Below are 22,826 nucleotides of genomic sequence, written 5' to 3'. Positions count from 1 at the left end.
TTGATATTAATGAGTTTTTTGGGTTCATTGAGAATATGGTTGTTGTTCAATAATAAAAGTAATCCTCAAAAATACAACTTGCCTAATAATTCTGCACTCCCTGTATGGAAGCGCGCTCTATTGAGTGCAAAGCTTCCATGCTATGTGAACGCGAGCTTGGAGGACTTTAAATACCAGTACACATTTGCGTGTGCTGGTATTACAAGTGGAGTGCAAATATCGCACTCGCATTATCTTAATTTTGTGCTCCACTCGTAATCTAGCCCGTAATGGGGATAATAAAGTGACGGTAAACTCTCCCCTTTTTAAAATCAGATCTGGAATGTTAGTGATATTTTAGATGGAGTTTAATTCATCAGTTGTAATAAAGATAAAGTTATTTTTTTACTTTAGTGTCCCTTTAAACAATAAGACCTAGTTGGTCATCTATTAGAGTGGCATGGGGGACAATTTATTGTGCAATGATAAATGCCTTGTGCAATGATAAAGGTTCTTGTGCAATGATAAATGCTGACAGCGTATGCTGTAGGGCATTTATTGATGTCGGGTGGACATGATCCGCTGCAGCGGATCATGTCCGTCCGGCAAACGATAAATCGACCCCATAGCCTTTGTTTGTTAGCAGCTATTTTAAACTTTAAAGGGACACTGAACCCAAATTTTTTCTTTCGTGATTCAGATAGAGCATGCAATTTTAAGCAACTTTCTAATTTACTCCTATTATCAAATTCTCTTCATTCTCTTGGTATCTTTATTTGAAATGCAAGAATGTAAGTTTAGATGCCGGCCCACTTTCGGTGAACACACTGTGTTGTTCTTGCTGATTGGTGGATAAATTTACCCACCAATAAACAAGTGCTTTCCATGGTCCTGAACAAAAAAATTGCTTAGATGCCTTCTTTTTCAAATAAAGAAAGCAAGAGAACAAGAAAAATTGATAATAAGAGTAAATTAGAAAGTTGCTTAAATTTGCATGCTCTATCTGAATCACAAAAGAAAAAATTTGGGTTCAGTGTCCCTTTAATGCAGTGGATGACACAACTTAGAGAGATAAGAAAAACATAATTTTAAAGAGGAGAGTCTTACAAATTCAAATGAGAGATCTCATGTAGGTCATTGTTAAATAGGTCCGAGTTTGAAATAGGTCCGAGTGTAAAAATAAATTATATTTTAAGATAACCTATTTAGGATGATTTCTGTTTCATTTATTTTTACATTTTGTTAAAATAACGAGTTACAAGTTTGGACTGGGTAAGGATATGCATTGTCACCAATTTTTTCAATCACAATTTAGTGTACTTTTAAAATGTTATAATAATATATTTATTTATACTTATTTGCTCCATAAATGCAAGATTGTTCAAAGTGACCAAAATTATTGCATTTTTCTCATAAGAAATTGTGGTGTTTTATGGAATCATTTTTATGGTTACCTCACATGAAAAAAATCTCTGATGCAAAGTACTAACCTCAGCTTTAGAACAGGAGTGAGAAATAACTAAGTGGCACATCTGCTAACTAACTTGCACATCTGCTTTCTAAGGACAGAAACTTACTTTCCTTGTGACCAATATTTTTATAGGCACACTTTCTGAGGCACTACCTGCACAGAGTATAGTCTATGATTCTATGAATGCTGTCACATGATACAGGGGGCAGGGAAATAGATTACATTTTGAAATCTGTCAGAAAAAATATCTACTGCCCATTTGAAATTCAAAGTGAGTACTGTTGCATTATCTCTTATTATATATTTCTGATAATGTAATTATACTGTTTAATGGTCCGTCAAAATGACAAGCTCTCATTCATTACAGCATGTCATTTTATTACTGTCAACCTTGAAAATCTCTGCGTTTAACTCCTTCAACTGGGTCTTGCAACCAGGGCTGCTGATTGGGTCAGCAGCAATTTTTGTTCGAGAGCAGCAGTTCTCTATGGGTCCCGATCAGTACTTTAACTATGTATTTAACAAATTTAAAAAGGGGTTAACTACATAGATAAGGATAAGATTTCATGTTAAATGAAAACAAGTATTTTTTTTTCACTATAATGGTCCTTTAAAGAGACACTAAAGTCAAAACTAAACTTTCATGGATCAGATACAGCATGCAGCTATAAGAAACTTTCCAATGTACTTTCTTTATCAGATTGTGCACAGTCTAATTTCCAACTATGCACACTTTTTAAGGCACCAGGGACTACTGAGCACGTGCAAAAGTTCACAGTGTATTAATCTAGGGAGGTAAATAAAAGTAAGTGTCTCATGGTAAACTTAGATTGATATAGTCTGATGCTTTCTGGGTGTGGAAGTTGTCAACCACAGTGTGTCCCTTTCAAGTCTGTGTCTATGGCTGATCTCCTTTGACTACCCTCTGTAGTCAGAGTCATCCTGTATTAGATTGGTTGTGAATTGGTAGATCTGGAGTAGAAGATCTTGTATAAGTCTCATCTGAACTGTATGTCCACAAAGTAATTAATTAAAAACACTTTTAGAACAAAGTAAACATTTCACAATAAGGATATATGTTGTTTTTGTCAAAAAATAAATGAAATCAATATATAAATAAACATAAATTGCAAGATGCTATATGTATATTGTACAAACTGTGTTTAAAGACTTGGAGTTTGCTGAGGTCGTAAGAACTGTAAAAGGACCATTGTAGTAAAAAAAACCTACATGCTCAATTCAAAGGGGTTAAACACATAGTTAAAGTATCACTTGGGAGCTCTAGACAATTGCTGTTCCCATGAAAACTCACAAAGTCAGCAACACTAGTTGCACTGATGGGCCCCAAATTAGAGCATTCAATGTTTTTATTCAGGCTGGCCCTTTAACAAGAGCAATTAATTACTTGTTTACACTCTTTATTATGATATATAACTTTTTACCTCGTTGAAACTATTTTAATTTAAAGGGAAATTTTAGTACACAAATGATTTGCTCTAATTCAAACTTAATGTTTTATTAGTGAGGCTCCAACTCTGTGTGTTTAACCCTTTCAAAAGGGTTAAACACGTTAAAGTCTTGCTCTGAGCAGCAAGCACTGCAGCTGCCAAGCTGAATACAACAGATGATTTGGCTGTGTCTACCACTGCCTATTGCTTCAACCCTTTCTCCTGTTTGAAACCAGCCATTCTCTGATGAGAACTTTTGTATTTACAAAAATGTTCTTATGTTTTAGCTGGATGCAATATAAATTATGCACTAATAGGTTAACATTTAGTTGAACTATGGGACCATTTCCTTTTAATATTATTGATACCAGGAACTGACTACCAACCTTCCTAAAAAAGTTCCTTTTGACAAAAGGGATGCTTTTTGGGCAAGCCCAATTATTGTCATTTTTTCATTTACAAATATTTAAATGAAGTAGCTCTTCAGTAATGCAGAAAAGGTAAGGAGCTGAGTAATAGCAGAGGCATAGATTAACAAAATCTGTGAAAGACATTTATTAAAGCACGCACCTCTATGCTGGTGGCTGTTTGGCAAATAATTTATCATCAGTACCCCCTAACCTTGCCAAACTTTCTAAACCTGCATAAAGATGCATCAAATCAAATGAAGGACACAGTATAAATAATTATAGTTATGTATAAAAAAGCATCTGAATGGAGAAAACAAATGAAGGAATAATCAAATTTTCATATTCATTCATTAGTTGGTTTAGTTAATGAATACATTTTGGACAAATTTGTTATTGGTTCAACAAATGAATAAAAAAAATACATTTTTACACACGTCTAATAAGTTGTGAATGAGGTGCACAGTTTTTGGATGCCATCTGAAGTGTTACATTTTGCCTTTTTGAGATTGCACTTTAGCAGCACTTCTATGAATCCTGTAATTACTCATTATGGCATATATCAGCAATTAAGCACTGACATTTAAATAAATGTTTTTTAAATAAGTTAACACTGTCACTTTGAACAATTTACAAGGTTTTGCAAATCAAGAACAATTTAGGGATAGACCCTTAAAATACTTTGTTGAATACATATTCTTGTTATCCTTTTTCATAGCCAATAAAAGATGGATGTAACTAAGCTTGTGAACTAATCTAACAATCACTATGGGTTCAAACCCATAGTGATTGTTAGATTAGTTCACAAGTTTAGTTACATCCATCTTTTGAAGGCTCATGTTGAAGGCTCATGTAAAGGTCACAATGCTTAAAGGGACATTATACACTAGATTTTTCTTTGCATAAACGTTTTGTAGATGATCCATTTAAATAGCACATACAGGTTGTTTTTTGTTTTTGTTTTTTTAAATGTATAGTTTTGCTTATTTTTAAATAACATTGCTCTAACCAAGCCCCAAAGTTTTAGGAGAATACTGACGTATACCTTTTCCAGCTTGCTCCTGTTTGTGTAAAGAGTATTTTCATATGCAAAGGAAGGGGGGAGGGGGAGTGTCTTATTCCCCACTTGCAGTCGGTGTTTCCGCTACCTTTTTAACAGAACTAAACTGGGAGCTTCTAAGTAAGTTTTAAACAGAGTTTTATACTGGATTTTTATATCAGTATCTGTGCATCTTATTCTTTATAGTAGTGTCTATTAATTGCAGTTATATGAAAATGAGTGTATACTGTATGTTTAAACATGATGGAGGTACTCCAGCACCTCTGGAGGTAGTGCACAATAATCAGAGGCATTTTACAGCAAAAGCAGGCAAAATAAATAAAGACTGTATATGGCAATGCTATTTTATTTTTCCTACTACAACATTTTATTTATAGATTAAATGTTGAGTTTCATGTCCCTTTAAAAGAAATGTCTATATTGATCATATAACTAAGATGTCTCCATACATCACATACACATTTTTTTATTTTTAGAAAAGGTTAAAGGGACAGTACACTGTAAAATTGTTTTTCCATAAATGTATTTTAAATGACTTGTTATACCAACTGCAGAGTATAAAATATTTGAGAAATTGCATTTTCGGGTTTATTTGTGTATCTAAAGTAGCTGATTTTGTGCTTTGAAACCACAGCCTATTACAATGGGTTGAGCTTCAGGTAATATCAGATCTCATTATGTTATCACTTTTATGTACACAGACTTGCTTCCTTACCTTATATTTGTCTGGAACACCAAAGCTCAATACATAGAGAGAACAATGGAAAATTATCATTGTATTACTTAACTATCATGCCCCCCACTGAGGGTGTAATCTCTTCTGCTGACTGTGTATACTTAGGCTTGTCAATAGCGTATACGCCAGTATCAAAACTTTCAGTATAGGTTGGGAAACCACAAGCTAAATCAGCTATTTCAAATGCTGAAATATGAGTAAAGGAGCTACTTGCAACCAATTTAATACACTCTAGCAGGTAAAAAGGATCATTGGGAATAATTTAAAGGGGAGAAAGTTTTTGGGTGAACTGTCCCTTTAAGCCATATTCCTACTCGATATTTTCTAATGGTTGTGAAATACTTACAGTCCGGCCTATATGTGTTGTTTCCAGAAGACCTTTTCACCAGCAAACTTTAAATAAAATAAAAAAAATGTGTTCATAATCTATTTTACTAGTTAGCAAATACATTTTAATCTAATTATCTTTTATTGGAAGCCATTTTAGTGAAAGTCTCAAGAGATAATGAATAAAATGGTATCATCCTAGGTTCATTTTAATAAAATGATGCCTACTCTAGAAACTCAATTAGGTGCCAGGGATGGTTGAAGACATTGTAAATCAAGACTGTAGTAAAGATATTATTGAATATGCAGGAGTTGCTTTCACCATAACACAGCTAAGATCTTTTATGCTACTTCAAAATACTTGTAGATACAAACCTAGCCACTTTCACCATTTTGGGCTCGTACTTGTCTATGTGACTGAGAAGAGCCTTCATTGTCCTTCCAGTTCCAATAATGTCCTATACAAGAAGACATTTATAAACAATATGATCATGGCTAACATAATAATAAAACAGCATTAAACATTGTGAGCTTTTTACTCTCCTAGAACATTTACATTTGTCCCTAACTGGCCTCAGGAAAAAAAAAAGATAATATAACAAGCCTTTAAACCTAAGTAAACTTAAGTTACAACATGGCGGACTTAAATTTGACACGTATTTCTTCAATATCTAAAAATACATTACATATTATTCTCAGTATAATCATTGCTCTTTATATATAATTATATCCAACTTTTATTAATTTAGTGTTTAATGTCCCATTAAGAAGTAAATAAGAATGCTAGCTAATTACACTTTAACCAAATACTACATATGCAGCCACAGTATACTAATACATTTTGTTGTCATCTCAATCTTCATTAAAACATAAGTTTACAAATACTTCCAGTCATTATAGCCATATAGGTTTATTTTCGGTAACTACAGATTAGAGGATAACACTTCAATACAGATTATAATTTACCTACCTAGAGCAACCAATTGCACGCCCTTCGTTGAATTTTTTTGTCAGTGAATTGTGCATTTTAAGATAATCACTAAGTGTAACTGTATAATTTTGTATGTAATTAAAATGCACTAAAATTTGCGTTTGTAGTTGTTTGGTAATAAGAAAAGGTTGTTTTCAAGAAATTGTCATCTTTCTAAGAATTGTTTTTGGGGTGTAAAAAATAATCCATTCTAAATTTTGGGGATGATTAGAATAGGGGTGTATGTTACATACCTGTAGGTGCTTTTTAAAGGGACATACAAAGCCAACACTTTATTTTATAATTCAGATAGAGCAAATCATTTTAATTCACTTTCCACTTCATTTCTATTATCAAACTGCTTCATTCTCTTGGTATTCTTTGTTGAAGAAGCAGCTGAACACATCAGATGAGCCAATGATTATATGTGATCATTTTATAATTGCACAATTGAATGCATATAAATATGTATTTCAGCCCTGCAAAAGGGTTAACACGTAGGAGCTTAGATGTGGTTTTCGCCTCAGACACCGCAGTGGAGCCCTTATGGAATTCTATAAAATAAAAAAAATTGCTCTCTGCTATGTAAAAGTTTGCAATGGAGGACAAAGCACACAGGGAGAACCCAGTGTATGTTTAAATTTAATATTATGCCTAATACAAATCAGATTACACTTTTTTCTGTGCACTGAACCTTACAATCGCTGTTATTTTCGTATGCATAGGGTTTTTTTCAGAGCAATTAGTGTTTTGGAATGATTTGATAAAAGCTCGCCACCTTTTAAATTTGAGAGAAAAAAATGTGAGATCTTTTGGGGCAAAATATTTACAGAATTACGCTGGGATTTGAGAGACAATTTCATATACTGTACACCTATGGAAAGTTATGTTCAGCCCATTTTACGGAAAAAAACAATTACGCTTTGTACAAATTTCGATGTGATTTTTGCATATCTAGTGTACTTAAATTACGATTTACGCTGTGAATATTTAATATGATTTATTCCTGTTTAATTTAAATAAAAAATTTTCATTTTTTATAAAATATAACTTTTGGTGAACAATTCTGTTACTCTTTTTGAAGCACTTTAACAATAAAAATTGTATTTTTGGGGGAATGGTTCAATTATTTGTTTTGTATGATTTTTAAATTACGATTTTCATTCTGCACTTTTGTGATGTATTCATCTCCTTCCCATACAAAAATGCAGTATATGCCCATTAGTGAGACAATCGGTTTTAAGAGTAAAAATGGCTTTATAGAATCCACCAGGGAAATAGAAGTACTGGTGAGTATTCTTATATTAACAGCCCAGAGACTTTTACTGGATTGGGACCATAGTTAGTCAGCTTCAGAGCAGAAATGCAACACTGGGAGCTAGCTGAACACATCTTGTGAGCCAATGACAGGAGTCATATGTGTGTAGCCACCAATCATCAGCTAGTTCCCAGTCGTGTGTTGCTGCTCTTGAGCTTACCTAGGATATACTTTTCAACAAAGGACACCAAGAAAAATAAATAAATTTCACAACAGAAGTAAATTGAAAAGCACCAATATTCAAACACCTTCAGTGAAGACATAATTTGTGTCATACAAGAACAGCCGACTCTCTGCGAAGGTGTGGTAATTGAATACTGGTGCATGAGCCCTCACAGGATATGCAAGTATCTCGCTTAAAAACAGTAATAAGTTTTACTAGAAGCATTTCTGCTAATGGAAGTATATTGCAAAAATGTTTCTATTTCAAATTTAAATGCCCATTTCAATTTGACCATTCTATCTCTTTAAAAATAAATTTAGCCGATATAGAGTTCTTTTGAATTTTATTTGGGACAAATAATAATTTAAAATCAGTCCTAGCAGCTTAAGTTTCTGAGTTATGGTGTATAATTATTTATGCTAAATAAATGCTGATTAGCATGGTCCGTAATTTTAATTAGTATAAACACGCTCTTATTAGTTTAATAAGGATGGCATAGTGGAACAACTTAAAGTGAAAGTAAATCCTAGCGTTTAATAAACGCTAGGATTGACTTTTGAAACAAATAAAGGGGACTTTTATTCATGAAGTATAAGATACTTCATGTAGAAAGCTCCTTTATTTGTTTTAACCGATCGCCATTCTTAGCTGCTACAGCAGCACACGGCTAAAAAACATTTCTCCAACATTGGTGTGTCCGGTCCACGGCGTCATCCTTACTTGTGGGAATATCTCTTCCCCAACAGGAAATGGCAAAGAGTCCCAGCAAAGCTGGCCATATAGTATTTAAAGAGACAGTAACGGTTTTGTTTTAAAACGTTTTTTGTGCTTTATTGACAAGTTCAAGCCTGTTTAACATGTCTGTGCCTTCGGATAAGCTATGTTCTATATGTATGAAAGCCAATGTGTCTCCCCATTCAAAATTGTGTGATAATTGTGCCATAGCGTCCAAACAAAGTAAGGACAGTACTGCCACAGATAATGAAATTGCCCAAGATGATTCCTCAGATGAGGGGAGTAGACATGATACTACATCATCTCCTACTGTGTCTACACCAGTTTTGCCCACGCAGTAGGCCCCTAGTACATCTAGCGCGCCAATGCTTATTACCATGCAACAATTGACGGCTGTAATGGATAACTCCATAGCAAATATTTTATCCAAAATGCCTGCATATCAGAGAAAGCGTGATTGCTCTGTTTTAAACACTGAAGAGCAGGAGGGCGCTGATGATAATTGTTCTGTCATACCCTCACACCAATCTGAAGTGGCCATGAGGGAGGTTTTGTCAGATGGGGAAATTTCTGATTCAGGAAAAATTTCTCAACAAGCTGAACCTGATGTTGTGACATTTAAATTTAAATTAGAACATCTCCGCGCACTGCTTAAGGAGGTGTTATCTACTCTGGATGATTGTGACAACTTGGTCATTCCAGAGAAATTATGCAAAATGGACAAGTTTCTAGAGGTTCCGGTGCACCCCGACGCTTTTCCTATACCCAAGCGGGTGGCGGACATAGTGAATAAGGAGTGGGAGAAGCCCGGCATACCTTTTGTTCCCCCCCATATATTTAAGAAATTATTTCCTATGGTCGACCCCAGAAAGGACTTATGGCAGACAGTTCCTAAGGTCGAGGGGGCAGTTTCTACTCTAAACAAGCGAACTACTATTCCTATCGAGGATAGTTGTGCTTTCAAAGATCCTATGGATAAAAAATTGGAAGGTTTGCTTAAAAAGATTTTTGTACAGCAAGGTTACCTTCTACAACCCATTTCGTGCATTGTTCCTGTCACTACAGCAGCGTGGTTCTGGTTTGAGGAACTAGAAAAGTCGCTCAGTAGAGAGACTCCATATGAGGAGGTTATGGACAGAGTTCACGCACTTAAGTTGGCTAACTCTTTTATTCTAGATGCCGCTTTGCAATTAGCTAGATTAGCGGCGAAAAATTCAGGGTTTGCAATTGTGGCGCGCAGAGTGCTTTGGCTGAAGTCTTGGTCAGCGGATGTATCATCCAAGACAAAATTGCTTAACATCCCCTTCAAAGGTAAAACTCTCTTTGGGCCAGAATTGAAAGAGATTATCTCAGACATCACTGGGGGAAAGGGCCACGCCCTTCCACAAGATAGGCCTTTCAAGGCCAAGAATAAGTCTAATTTTCGTTCCTTTCGCAATTTCAGGAACGGACTGGCCTCTAGTTCTGCATCCTCTAAGCAAGAGGGTAATGCCTCACAGCCCAAACCAGCCTGGAAACCTATGCAAGGCTGGAACAAGGGTAAGCAGGCCAAGAAGCCTGCTGCTGCTAACTAAACAGCATGAAGGAGTAGCCCCCGATCCGGGACCGGATCTAGTAGGGGGCAGACTCTCTCTCTTTGCTCAGGCTTGGGCAAGAGATGTTCAGGATCCCTGGGCACTAGAAATAGTTTCTCAGGGTTATCTTCTGGAATTCAGGGAACTACCCCCAAGGGGAAGGTTCCACATGTCTCACTTATCCTTAAACCAAATAAAGAGACAGGCGTTCTTACATTGTGTAGAAGACCTGTTAAAGATGGGAGTGATACACCCTGTTCCAATGACGGAACAAGGAATGGGATTTTACTCAAATCTGTTCGTAGTTCCCAAAAAAGAGGGAACCTTCAGACCAATTCTGGATTTAAAGATCCTAAACAAATTTCTCAGGGTACCATCGTTCAAAATGGAAACCATTCGAACGATTCTGCCCACTATCCAGGAAGGTCAATTTATGACTACCGTGGATCTAAAGGATGCGTACCTACATATTCCTATCCACAAAGAACATCATCAGTTCCAAAAGGTTCGCCTTTCTGGACAGACATTACCAGTTTGTGGCCCTCCCATTCGGATTAGCCACTGCTCCAAGGATTTTCACAAAGGTACTCGGGTCCCTTCTAGCGGTTCTAAGATCGAGGGGCATTGCAGTAGTACCGTACTTGGACGACATTCTAATACAAGCGTCGTCCCTTTCAAAAGCAAAGGCTCATACAGACATCGTTCTGGCCTTTCTCAGATCTCACGGATGGAAGGTGAACATAGAAAAAAGTTCTCTGTCTCCGTCAACAAGAGTTCCCTTCTTGGGAACAATAATAGATTCCTTAGAAATGAGGACTTTTCTGACAGATGTCAGAAAGTCAAAACTTCTAAGCGCTTGTCAAGTTCTTCATTCTGTTCCACTTCCTTCCATAGCTCAGTGCATGGAAGTAGTAGGGTTGATGGTTGCAGCAATGGACATAGTTCCTTTTGCACGAATTCATCTAAGACCATTACAACTGTGCATGCTCAAACTGTGGAATGGAGACTATACAGACTTGTTTCCAGTGATCCAAGTAGATCAGAAGACCAGAGATTCACTCCGTTGGTGGCTGACCCTGGACCATCTATCCCAGGGAATGAGCTTCCGCAGACCAGAGTGGGTCATTGTCATGGCCGACGCCAGTCTAGTGGGCTGGGGCGCGGTCTGGGAATCCCTGAAAGCTCAGGGACTATGGTCTCGGGAAGAGTCTCTTCTCCCGATAAACATTCTGGAACTAAGAGCGATATTCAATGCTCTCAGGGCTTGGCCTCAGCTTGCAAAGGCCAGATTCATAAGATTCCAATCAGACAACATGACGACAGTTGCGTATATCAATCATCAGGGGGGAACAAGGAGTTCCCTAGCGATGAAAGAAGTGACCAAAATAATACAATGGGCGGAGGATCACTCCTGCCATCTATCTGCGATCCACATCCCAGGTGTGGAAAACTGGGAAGCGGATTATCTGAGTCGTCAGACATTCCATCCGGGGGAGTGGGAACTCCACCCGGAGATTTTTGCCCAGTTGACTCAATTATGGGGCATTCCAGACATGGATCTGATGGCGTCTCGTCAGAACTTCAAGGTTCCTTGCTACGGGTCCAGATCCAGGGATCCCAAGGCGACTCTAGTGGATGCACTAGTAGCGCCTTGGACCTTCAACCTAGCTTATGTGTTTCCACCGTTTCCTCTCATTCCCAGGCTTGTAGCCAGGATCAAACAGGAGAGGGTCTCGGTGATCTTGATAGCTCCTGCGTGGCCACGCAGGACTTGGTATGCAGACCTGGTGAATATGTCATCGGTTCCACCATGGAATCTACCTTTGAGACAGGACCTTCTTGTTCAGGGTCCATTCGAACATCCAAATCTGGTCTCCCTCCAGCTGACGGCTTGGAGATTGAACGCTTGATTCTATCAAAGCGTGGGTTTTCAGATTCGGTGATTGATACTCTGGTTCAGGCCAGAAAACCGGTAACTAGAAAGATTTACCATAAAATATGGAAAAGATATATCTGCTGGTGTGAATCCCAGGGATTCCCTTGGAATAAGGTAAAAATTCCTAAGATTCTTTCCTTTCTGCAAGAAGGTTTGGATAAAGGATTATCTGCGAGTTCTCTAAAGGGACAGATTTCTGCTTTATCTGTCTTACTACACAAACGACTGGCAGCTATGCCAGATGTTCAAGCATTTGTTCAGGCTCTGGTTAGGATCAAGCCTGTTTACAGACCTTTGACTCCTCCCTGGAGTTTAAATCTAGTTCTTTCAGTTCTTCAAGGGGTTCCGTTTGAACCTCTACATTCCATAGATATTAAGTTATTATCTTGGAAAGTTTTGTTTTTGGTTGCTATTTCTTCTGCTAGAAGAGTTTCATAGTTATCTGCTCTGCAGTGTTCTCCGCCCTATCTGGTGTTCCATGCAGATAAGGTGGTTTTGCGTACTAAGCCTGTTTTTCTTCCAAAGGTTGTTTCTAACAAAAATATTAACAAGGAGATAGTTGTACCTTCTTTGTGTCCGAATCCAGTTTCAAAGAAGGAACGTTTGTTACACAATTTGGACGTAGTCCGTGCTCTAAAATTCTATTTAGAAGCTACAAAAGATTTCAGACAAACATCTTCTCTGTTTGTTGTCTATTCTGGTAAAAGGAGAGGTCAAAAAGCGACTTCTACCTCTCTTTCCTTTTGGCTTAAAAGCATCATCCGATTGGCTTACGAGACTGCCGGATGGCAGCCTCCTGAAAGAATCACAGCTCACTCCACTAGGGCTGTGGCTTCCACATGGGCCTTCAAGAACGAGGCTTCTGTTGATCAGATATGTAAGGCAGCGACTTGGTCTTCACTGCACACTTTTGCCAAATTTTACAAATTTGATACTTTTGCTTCTTCGGAGGCTATTTTTGGGAGAAAGGTTTTGCAAGCCGTGGTGCCTTCCGTTTAGGTAACCTGATTTGCTCCCTCCCTTCATCCGTGTCCTAAAGCTTTGGTATTGGTTCCCACAAGTAAGGATGACGCCGTGGACCGGACACACCAATGTTGGAGAAAACAGAATTTATGCTTACCTGATAAATTACTTTCTCCAACGGTGTGTCCGGTCCACGGCCCGCCCTGGTTTTTTAATCAGGTCTGATGAATTATTTTCTCTAACTACAGTCACCACGGTACCATATGGTTTCTCCTATATTTTTCCTCCTGTCCGTCGATCGAATGACTGGGGTGGGCGGAGCCTAGGAGGGACTATATGGCCAGCTTTGCTGGGACTCTTTGCCATTTCCTGTTGGGGAAGAGATATTCCCACAAGTAAGGATGACGCCGTGGACCGGACACACCGTTGGAGAAAGTAATTTATCAGGTAAGCATAAATTCTGTTTTTTTGCTAAGAGGTGACGTTTTCACCTCTTAGCTAATAGCCGTGCGGTAAATCCGGCTCCCATGGGCGCCAAGCCGGATTTACCGCATGGCTATTGGCTAATTTTTCTTTAGCCAGGGGCTGCTGTAGGAGCTAAAAACGGCGATCTGTTAAAACAAATGAAGTTGCTTTCTACATGAAGTATCTTATACTTCATGAATGAAAGTCCCCTTTATTTGTTTCAAAAGTTAATCCTAGCGTTTCAAAAACGCTAGGATTTACTTTCACTTTAAGAATGACTAATAGTAATTAGGAAAAAATATGATCTGGAACAAAGTTACTGTGTTTCACAGTTCCAAGAAAATCAAAATTTAAAAAAAAAATCTGTACAATTTGCAAGTACAAATATGCAAATCAGTTTGTCAAATGTTTTATGCACACGGGCAAAGATATCATTTTTATGAACAAATATCATTTCCTGCAAGTCTTTTTCAATCAGTTGTTAAATGATTTCAGAATGTAACATGCTAGGTTTACTATATATATTTGTTACAGTAGCTTACAATCAACAGGAAGAATATTTTAGTTCAGCTGCAAAATCTTCATAGTACTTTCAAAACATACTTTATTTTAGTATTCTTTTACTACAATCTTGGGTGTCTGCAGAGATCTTTCTGGAGTGTGTGTGTGTGTGTGCATATATATATATATATATATATATATATATATACACACACACACATTGATTGGAGTAGCCGTGTTAACCTTTGAAATGAAAATGATAATGCACTTCAACCTGTTTAATTCTGGACTAAATGTGGACTCTGGATTCTTAATACATTATCAAAATTTTTTGTAATGTACTTTCATTTAGTCAATTACATTGCATATTCCACATTCTTTATACATAGGTACACAGGTAAGCCTATGTCCACACTTTTGTCTTTTTTTAACTTTTGTATTCCCCTGTATATACAATTTCACATCTTTATAGATATTGATTCAATGTTGATATATAACTTTATGTCAGTATATGCTCTATGTAAAGCTATATATTTCCCCTGTCTGTTCTCCTACACTGGACACTGTCTGCCTGTTACCTAAGCCCCCACTCATGATTTTTAAGACACCTCCTCCTCTCCCTGCACTGTCTTCTTAGCTATTCTGTGTTTTAAGATACAATCTGTAAATTCCATTGAATTGGTCAGTATGGCTTTAGACTTGATAAAGGAAGGAACTCTTCTGAAAGCTTGTCAACTTATAAATGTATAGTTAGTCCAATAAAAAAGTATCATTGCTCAATGCAATACTCTTGTTATTTTGATATATATATATATATACATACATACATACACACATACTGTATATATAACCATTTGTTCCAGAAATTGTTTTAACTTAATGCTCTTTATAAAGGCTTCTTTTAGTCGAAACGCGTTGAGCTGTATTTCAAATAAAACCTGAAGCTGCACCTGAAGACACCTTTGTGATGATTTTAATAAAAGGCTTATTTTAACTGCAATCTCGTGAGTATAACCAGTTAGCGTGCCTACCACATTGTCTAAAATCTGCTGCACTATTGTTTTTTGAGTTTTTTTATTTTGGAGGTTAAAGCAACAAGGGTGACTCAGAGGACGTGGGCAGCTTGGTTCCCTGAAGGTGACACAGCGCCGCCACTTTCAACACTTTCTGCTTTTATACACGGTTTGAGAGAACCGGGGCTGGCGGCGAGCACCTGAATGGAAGTGCTAACATTGCTTCATACTTTATCCTTTCTAATATGTATATATAGGTGGCTGTTCCTAGAGGACCATACTTCTGTTTTTATTTATATATATATATATATATATATATATATATATAAAAATATATATAAACATATGTATGCGTATATACAGTATATATATATATATATATATATATATATATAGATACATACACACACAAATATATATATATATATATATATATATATATATATATATATATATATATATATATATATATATATATATATATATATATATATATATATATATATATATATATATATATACACACACACACACAAACAAAACAGCAGTGGGATCCTTCAGGAACAGCCAACTACATAAAGAAAGTCCCCAAGGAGGCACTCAAATATTAATTAAGGCTTTTAATACAAACATTTTGGTTCCAACAGGAAACTTCTCAAATAGTACAAAGACAAAGAAGATCAATTATATATATAGCATGGTTGAAAATGGTCCCAAAATACTTCTAGTATACTAGTACACTATACATTTTGGAATTGCTATATGTTAAACACATTTTATTGGGGGGGGGGTGTAATAAAATAAATATCTTTATCCAGACTTCAAATTTTTAAATGAAAATAGGAGAATATATTTTTATTATGTATTGATTTGTTTATTTGATCTGTTGCATTATACAGTTAATCAAAATTAAACAAAAAAAAAACACAACATAAGTTAACCTATACATTTAAAGCCTAAATCTGCCAACATTACCTAAAATATGCAAAATAAACATTCCTCTACTTGTGGTATTGGCATTTAACAAACTATTCCAGTATGTGAATAGGAAGACTCTGCACAGAAAGTGTTAACTCAGAGCATATTGTCATTAATGAGATACTGTATTCTTTGCTGCTGTTAAAAAATGGTGGAAATTGAAATTCCAATACATGGCTCATAGCACATACACACAGAGAATGGAGGAGGGGAGTGAAGTCATGCAAAACTTTCTGCCTTTCAGGAAGCTCCCTCCCCACCACTGTACAATGCATGCTGGGAATGGAATGCAGAAGTGCAGTGGCACAATACTGAGAGGGAAATAGTGAACTACAAATTCCAGAATATACCATGCAACTTGTGGAATACTGTGCTTCCAAAAAGGAGCTACATCCAGTGGAATTAAAATAAGAAAATGGACATTGAATTGTATTTTTTTCCTGCAGTTTATACTCCAGGTGGGGGGGCAGATGCTCCTCCCCCCCATGGACGCCCATGACTTCAATGACACTTTTATAGTAGCACTCAGTTTCATGACTTAATGTACATAAAGAGTTTAGCAGTGAATGCACATCACGTACAAACCTGTATGGGTGTGCTCCACTTAGAGCACACAAGCATACTTAATAGGCATGTGCATTTTGTCATATTCAGCATTCTTTTGAGAAACAAATGCAGAATATGGCCACAGGCAGCAACAGATTTATTCATGTCAAAGAGCAACACACAAATATCTGGACTTGCACAGATACGTGTGTTGCACTTTGGCACAAATAAATCTGGCAGCAAAAAGAGCAGATTGTCTTTGCTTGCAGCCATATTTGGCATTTGATTCTCAAAGGAATGGTGAATATGAAAAAAAATGCACATGTCTAATACTTACTGTTCTGTTCCCCTTTAGGTGCAGTGTAACACAAGAGTTACTACCCAGAGAGTATTTTACTGTTCAGGCCAATATAGATAATAAAGAATAAATAAATATATAAATAAATATCCTTGGTATTCTTTATGGTGACACTTCTAAGTGTGTTTTAATCCAATTATAAACAAAAAGATCATTTAAAATCTGTCCTGTTATCTTTACATTCCATTCCAGATCTTGCAAGATTGTCACAGGTTGTGAGCTGTGCCTGCTGTCATTCCCCCATCAGGGCAAATTTCCTGGTTTCTACAGCAAAGCCATGGATGCATTAGCTCTGCCCACTACACCCCACAACCACAACACATCAGACCCCATCTATGGTACACTCGCAGCCCCCCCTTACTCTTCTGCTATGGCCTTACATATAACACAACACCACAAGTCTCCTGCATATCTCTGACCTACAAAGCCTTTGGGAAATGTTGGGGAGTGTTGCTTTAGTTTATTAATTATATTGTATAGTTATTTATGCAAATGTGTGCTAATTAGCACAGCTGGTGGGAATCCAAATCAGCACAGTGTGAGTGCATGTGGTGCCATTCTTAGTATTAAAGGGACAGTGTACTTATTACTCAGCCTCTTTGAAGAAGAAGGAGAAAGTGCTTTAACCTTTTAATAGGTGATAAGATGACATTTAAAAGGCTATAAAAGTACAATAAAAAAATGCTGTAATTTGTTATGTGCAAGTAATGGAGTACTAATAAAATGCTCTAACAATGTGGTTAACTCCTTTAAAAAGGTTAAACATATAGTTAAAGTTAGCTCCAGAGCTACAATGCACAGCTGGGAGCTAGCTGAACACATCTGGTAAGCCAATGATAAGAGTCATATATGTGTAGCAACCAATCACCGGCTAGCTCCCAATAGTACATTGCTGCTCCTGAGCCTACCTAGGTATGAGCTTACCTAGGTATACTTTTTTACGAAAGATAAAGGAAATTTGAGGACATTTGCAACTTGAATAATCATTTTAAATTGCCTGCTCTAACTGAGAATAAGATGCATAATAAAAAGACAATACAATAGCACATAGTCTGAATTTTCACTGAGTAGTAGATTTTTTCTGTCCCCTGTATCATGTGACAGCCATCAGCCAAATCACAAAACGAATATACATATATACTGTGAATTTGTCAACATGCTGAGTATCTGCTGGTGCCTCAGAAAGTGTCCATATAAAAAAAAAGATATACATATTTTGATAATACCAGTAGAATCACGAAAACCTAATTTTAAAGTTAGAGTTCCTTTAAAGTTTAAATAGTGTCTATTTATACCAGTTTGTGGACAAAAATGATAATTTTGAGTAGTAGGACCCTACAAGAAAAATGCTATGAGTCTCCACTAAAAGAAAAATTCTCTTGACAAAATATTTGAAAATGTTGTATTGATAAAAAACAATACTTACCTCCACAATCAGTACATTCTAAATCAAAAAGAAAAAAAAACATTGTCAAAATATGTTAATGCTACAACTATATTGTCTCCAATTTTAGGTAAAACACAAATTTGCAAATTAGCAAGTTAATAGTTTAGGTATTTAAACGTATTAAAGCTATAACTCCCCAAGCTTTCTTAGCTTTCAGCATATTCCAAATGGTCACTGTAACTCCACAGCACCATTCATATACACACACTTTGTAAAGTTGGCATTTTGATACACTGCCACGATAATAAGATATTAACACAGTGTGATCAGGAATTCAGGCTTATATCTATCCCAGTTCAATGGTGATAGTTTTACTCTGGGGAGGCAAACATATGGTAGAAGTACCCAACGCAGCACTCTAAAAAATATCTGTTGGAACTTGCTAACACCATGGTTTTAAAGGATACAATTATTTTGTTTATGGATCCATGCTATATATATCAGCAATTAAAGGGACATGAAACCTAACCTTTTTCTTACATGATTCAGACAGAGCATAACATTTTAAGCCACTTTCCAATTTACTTATATTATCATATACTTCATTCATTCTCTTGTTATCCTTAGTTGAAGGAGCAGTATTGCACTACTGGAAGCTAGCTGGACAAATTGGGTAAACCAATGGCAAGAGGCATATATGTGCAGCTACTAATCAGCTGATAGTTCAAAAATAGTGCATTGTTGATCCTGAGCGTAACAAGGTATTCTTTCAGCAAAGGATACCAAGAGACCAAATTAGATAATAGAAGTTAAAAATTATTTTTAAATTGTATGATCTGTCTGAAACATGAAAGTTTAATTTTGATTTTACTGTCCCTTTAGGTTTTAACTATCTCAAAATAATTTGACCAATTTAGGCAACCAGTGTCTAAAAGGCTCACTGTCACTGGCTTTGCTGACTCATTTTTGTAAACTAAGGCTGAATTTATTCCTTGTAGCCACTCATTAAGAATGCAATGGTGCAAAGGCCTTATTTGTTTTTGCTGCATTACCTAACAGCCCCCCACATGGTTAATTGTGTGATTTACAGCATATAGTAAAACCCGGCATATTCTATATAGGTTGCAAACAAATCCAATGTATTCCATGCAAAGCATCGCCAATTTAAAATTTCTGACATATTTAAAGGGACATTAAACACTAAATACATGCTAGATAGAATGATGCATTCAAAGAAAAGTTTAGTCCATAACTAACATGTAGATGTATTTTTTAAAGTTTCATTAGTTGTTTAAAAAGTGACAAAATAAGTGTAAAGTTTTAGTGTCTATAAAACACTGGGAGCTGCCATGTTGTAACTTGTGTTACCTTCTCTGCTGTGGCCAATTAGGGGCAGTTATAAATAGGTCACTAGAGTGTGCAGCCAATGGTTGTGCTGGATTTAACAGTGTTCTGCACTTCCATTTGTAACAGGAACTGAAAAGCTCACAATTTCAGAATGGAATTACAGGCAAAGAGGACAAAATAAATAATGAAAGTATAGTGCAGAGTTGTTTTATATATACAATTTATCATTTTATATTACCATCTCAAAGTGTTTAATGTCCCTTTAAATGTAGAGTAGGTTTGTACTGACATGGGCAGGTGGGCATACATGCTTAGAGCACAGTATATCATTTAATAAAGCGAATTAAAAAATGTAGGCATAGTATGCAGGCAATAACCTTCTTTCTAATAAGGTGCAAGTAGGACTGTGTATCTGCAAGGAATTACTGTCTTGGGTGCTACATATTCCCTACCAGAAATGTTAGTAGTTAGTATGGCCAGCAAGAGATCCCAAGTTATCTTAGTCATGGCATAAAAACTGCAGCAAATGAACAGGTATGAAAAAATGTCAAAAAAATAACATTCAAAGAATGTTCACCTTGACATTCAATCTACCATTCAAATGTTCTAACAGAGCAAATGTTAACTTTATTCAAATATTATATTTGAATATTGATTTTCATGGACTTACACTGATGTATATGAGAGTTAACATTCAAATAGTAATCACATATTTTGAATGTTAGGTTTGATATGAAAAAACAAACAAACAAACAAGTATTAGCAAATGTTTTCCACACAAACTACTGAAACTTTTATTAGAAGCATTTTGATAATACTTAGCAGATGCAGGTGAAATGTCCTGATTAAAAAAGTTAATATGTGTATTACAATACCTTTCCAGTCAACTTTGACAGGTCAGCTCCACCAAATATCTGAGTTTCTTCTGTGGATTTATCATTCTAAATAAAAGACATACATATAGTTATTATACAGGATACTTATTTTTCTAAGCATGACATCCCTGATGCTCCTTTAAAATAATTTTTTTCTCAGCATCCTCTTGCTGTAATATTCTATACCAGCCCATTCCTTCCTTTGTTTTCAGGTGAACGACACACTCTGGACAGACACTGCTGAATTTTTGGCATTTCCTATGTATAGCTCTTGTGGTATTGTGTATGGGCTATAAGCTGTGAAGACGGTGTAAATTAACCTTTTCAGCATATATCACTCTGAGAATTTGCAAGTTACATTAAGTCATTTCTAAACCCAGACAGCATTATCCTAATCTGAGGGAAAAAAGTTTTTTTAGAAATGAAAGAACCTGGATATAATATCCATTAAGAGTGTCCTTCGTGAGATGAGACTATTAGAATATTAATACCAATTTCTAGAAACCCTAAACAAAGTCAGTGCAGAGTCTGATAAATTGCATGGGGTAGAACTTAACCTCTTAAGGACATATGACGGAATTTTTCCGTCATAAAACAATTGAGCAAACTGAAAGCTGTGTCCTTAAAGGGTTAAAAAGTGTAGTAAACACCTTAAGATTTGAATATAAAATGTTTCTGCATAGTAAAACAACTTTGAAATATAATGGCAATATTCATTTTCCCCCTTTTCATGTGATATAGCCCTGAAAATGTTCTATTTCTCCGGGTTTAAAATGCACACTGCAGACTTTTCAAGGCTAACCCTACTACATATTTTCCCCTAATTGTTTTTTTAACAGATCCTGGCTAGACTTGTTGTCTGCAGACTCGAACCTGGATAGGCTACTCCAAAAAAACGCAAGTGGTCGGTGGAGTTTGGCTATTAATAAACAATTGCAGCAAAGAAGATGCTAATTTGTTTTAAAAATGTTTAGATTTGGCTGACGTTATTCTATAGTAAGACAACAGAATTCTACAAACAGATTTTGCTTGTGACCTAGAGTGGTAAATGGAACACTAAGGGATGTATTATTTTGGTAAATGGTTAACTTAATTATGATAATTACTTCTGAAATGTTATAATTAATTGGCACTGGAAAGGAATCTCTAGTTGGCTGACATTGAGGGGTCAGCTGCAGACTCGCTAGAAGTAAGCTGCTATTACAAAATAAGAGATTTTTATATTGTTGCTATAGTACTCAGGACTAGCAGCCTATAGGTTAGAGCAATAGACAGTAAATTAAAGGGACACTGAACCCAAATTTTTTGTTTCGTGATTCAGATAGAGCATGCAACTTTAACCCCTTAATGACCACAGCACTTTTCCATTTTCTGTCCATTTGGGACCAAGGCTATTTTTACATTTTTGCAGTGTTTGTGTTTAGCTGTAATTTTCCTCTTACTCTTTTACTGTACCCACACATATTATATACCGTTTTTCTCGCCATTAAATGGACTTTCTAAAGATACCATTATTTTCATCATATCTTATCATTTACTATAAAAAAAAATATAAAATATGAGGAAAAAATGGAAAAAAACACACTTTTTCTAACTTTGTCCCCCAAAATCTGTTACACATCTACAACCACCAAAAAACACCCATGCTAAATAATTTCTAAATTTTGTCCAGAGTTTAGAAATACCCAATGTTTACACGTTCTTTGCTTTTTTTTACAAGTTATAGGGCAATAAATATAAGTAGCACTTTGCTATTTCCAAACCACTTTTTTTCAAAATGAGCGCTAGTTACATTGGAACCCTGATATCTGTCAGGAATACCTGAATATCCCTTGACATGTATATATTTTTTTTTAGAAGACATCCCAAAGTATTGATCTAGGCCCATTTTGGTATATTTCATGCCACCATTTCACCACCAAATGCGATCAAATAAAAAAAATTGTTCACTTTTTCACAAATTTTTTCACAAACTTTAGGATTCTCACTGAAATTATTTACAAACAGCTTCTGCAATTATGGCATAAATGGTTGTAAATTTTTCTCTGGAATCCCCTTTGTTCAGAAATAGCAGACATATATGGCTTTGACGTTGCTTTTTGGTAATTAGAAGGCCGCTAAATGCCACTGCGCACCATGCGTGTATTATGCACAGCAGGGAAGGGGTTAATAAGGGAGCATGTAGGGAGCTTTTTGGGGTAATTTTAGCTTTAGTGTAGTGTAGTAGACAACCCAAAGTATTGATCTACGCCCATTTTGGTATATTTCA

At 36.1% G+C, this 22,826-nt stretch overlaps 1 protein-coding gene across 1 annotated transcript in view; it reads right to left on the bottom strand.

Annotated features, from left to right (window-relative positions):
* PRTFDC1 (phosphoribosyl transferase domain containing 1) overlaps positions 1-22,826 on the bottom strand; it is a 51,345-nt gene that overhangs the window by 4,881 nt on the left and 23,638 nt on the right. The window contains exons 5-8 of the mRNA XM_053713935.1: positions 20,558-20,623; positions 18,375-18,392; positions 5,804-5,886; positions 5,448-5,494 (exon numbers count right to left, since the gene is read on the bottom strand). Coding sequence (XP_053569910.1) covers positions 5,448-5,494; positions 5,804-5,886; positions 18,375-18,392; positions 20,558-20,623 — 214 coding nt within the window. The remainder of the gene's footprint in view (positions 1-5,447; positions 5,495-5,803; positions 5,887-18,374; positions 18,393-20,557; positions 20,624-22,826) is intronic.

The sequence above is a fragment of the Bombina bombina genome, chromosome 5, assembly GCF_027579735.1.
Source record: "Bombina bombina isolate aBomBom1 chromosome 5, aBomBom1.pri, whole genome shotgun sequence".
Lineage (NCBI taxonomy): Eukaryota > Metazoa > Chordata > Amphibia > Anura > Bombinatoridae > Bombina > Bombina bombina.
This window is presented reverse-complemented; position numbering and strand designations above follow the sequence as displayed.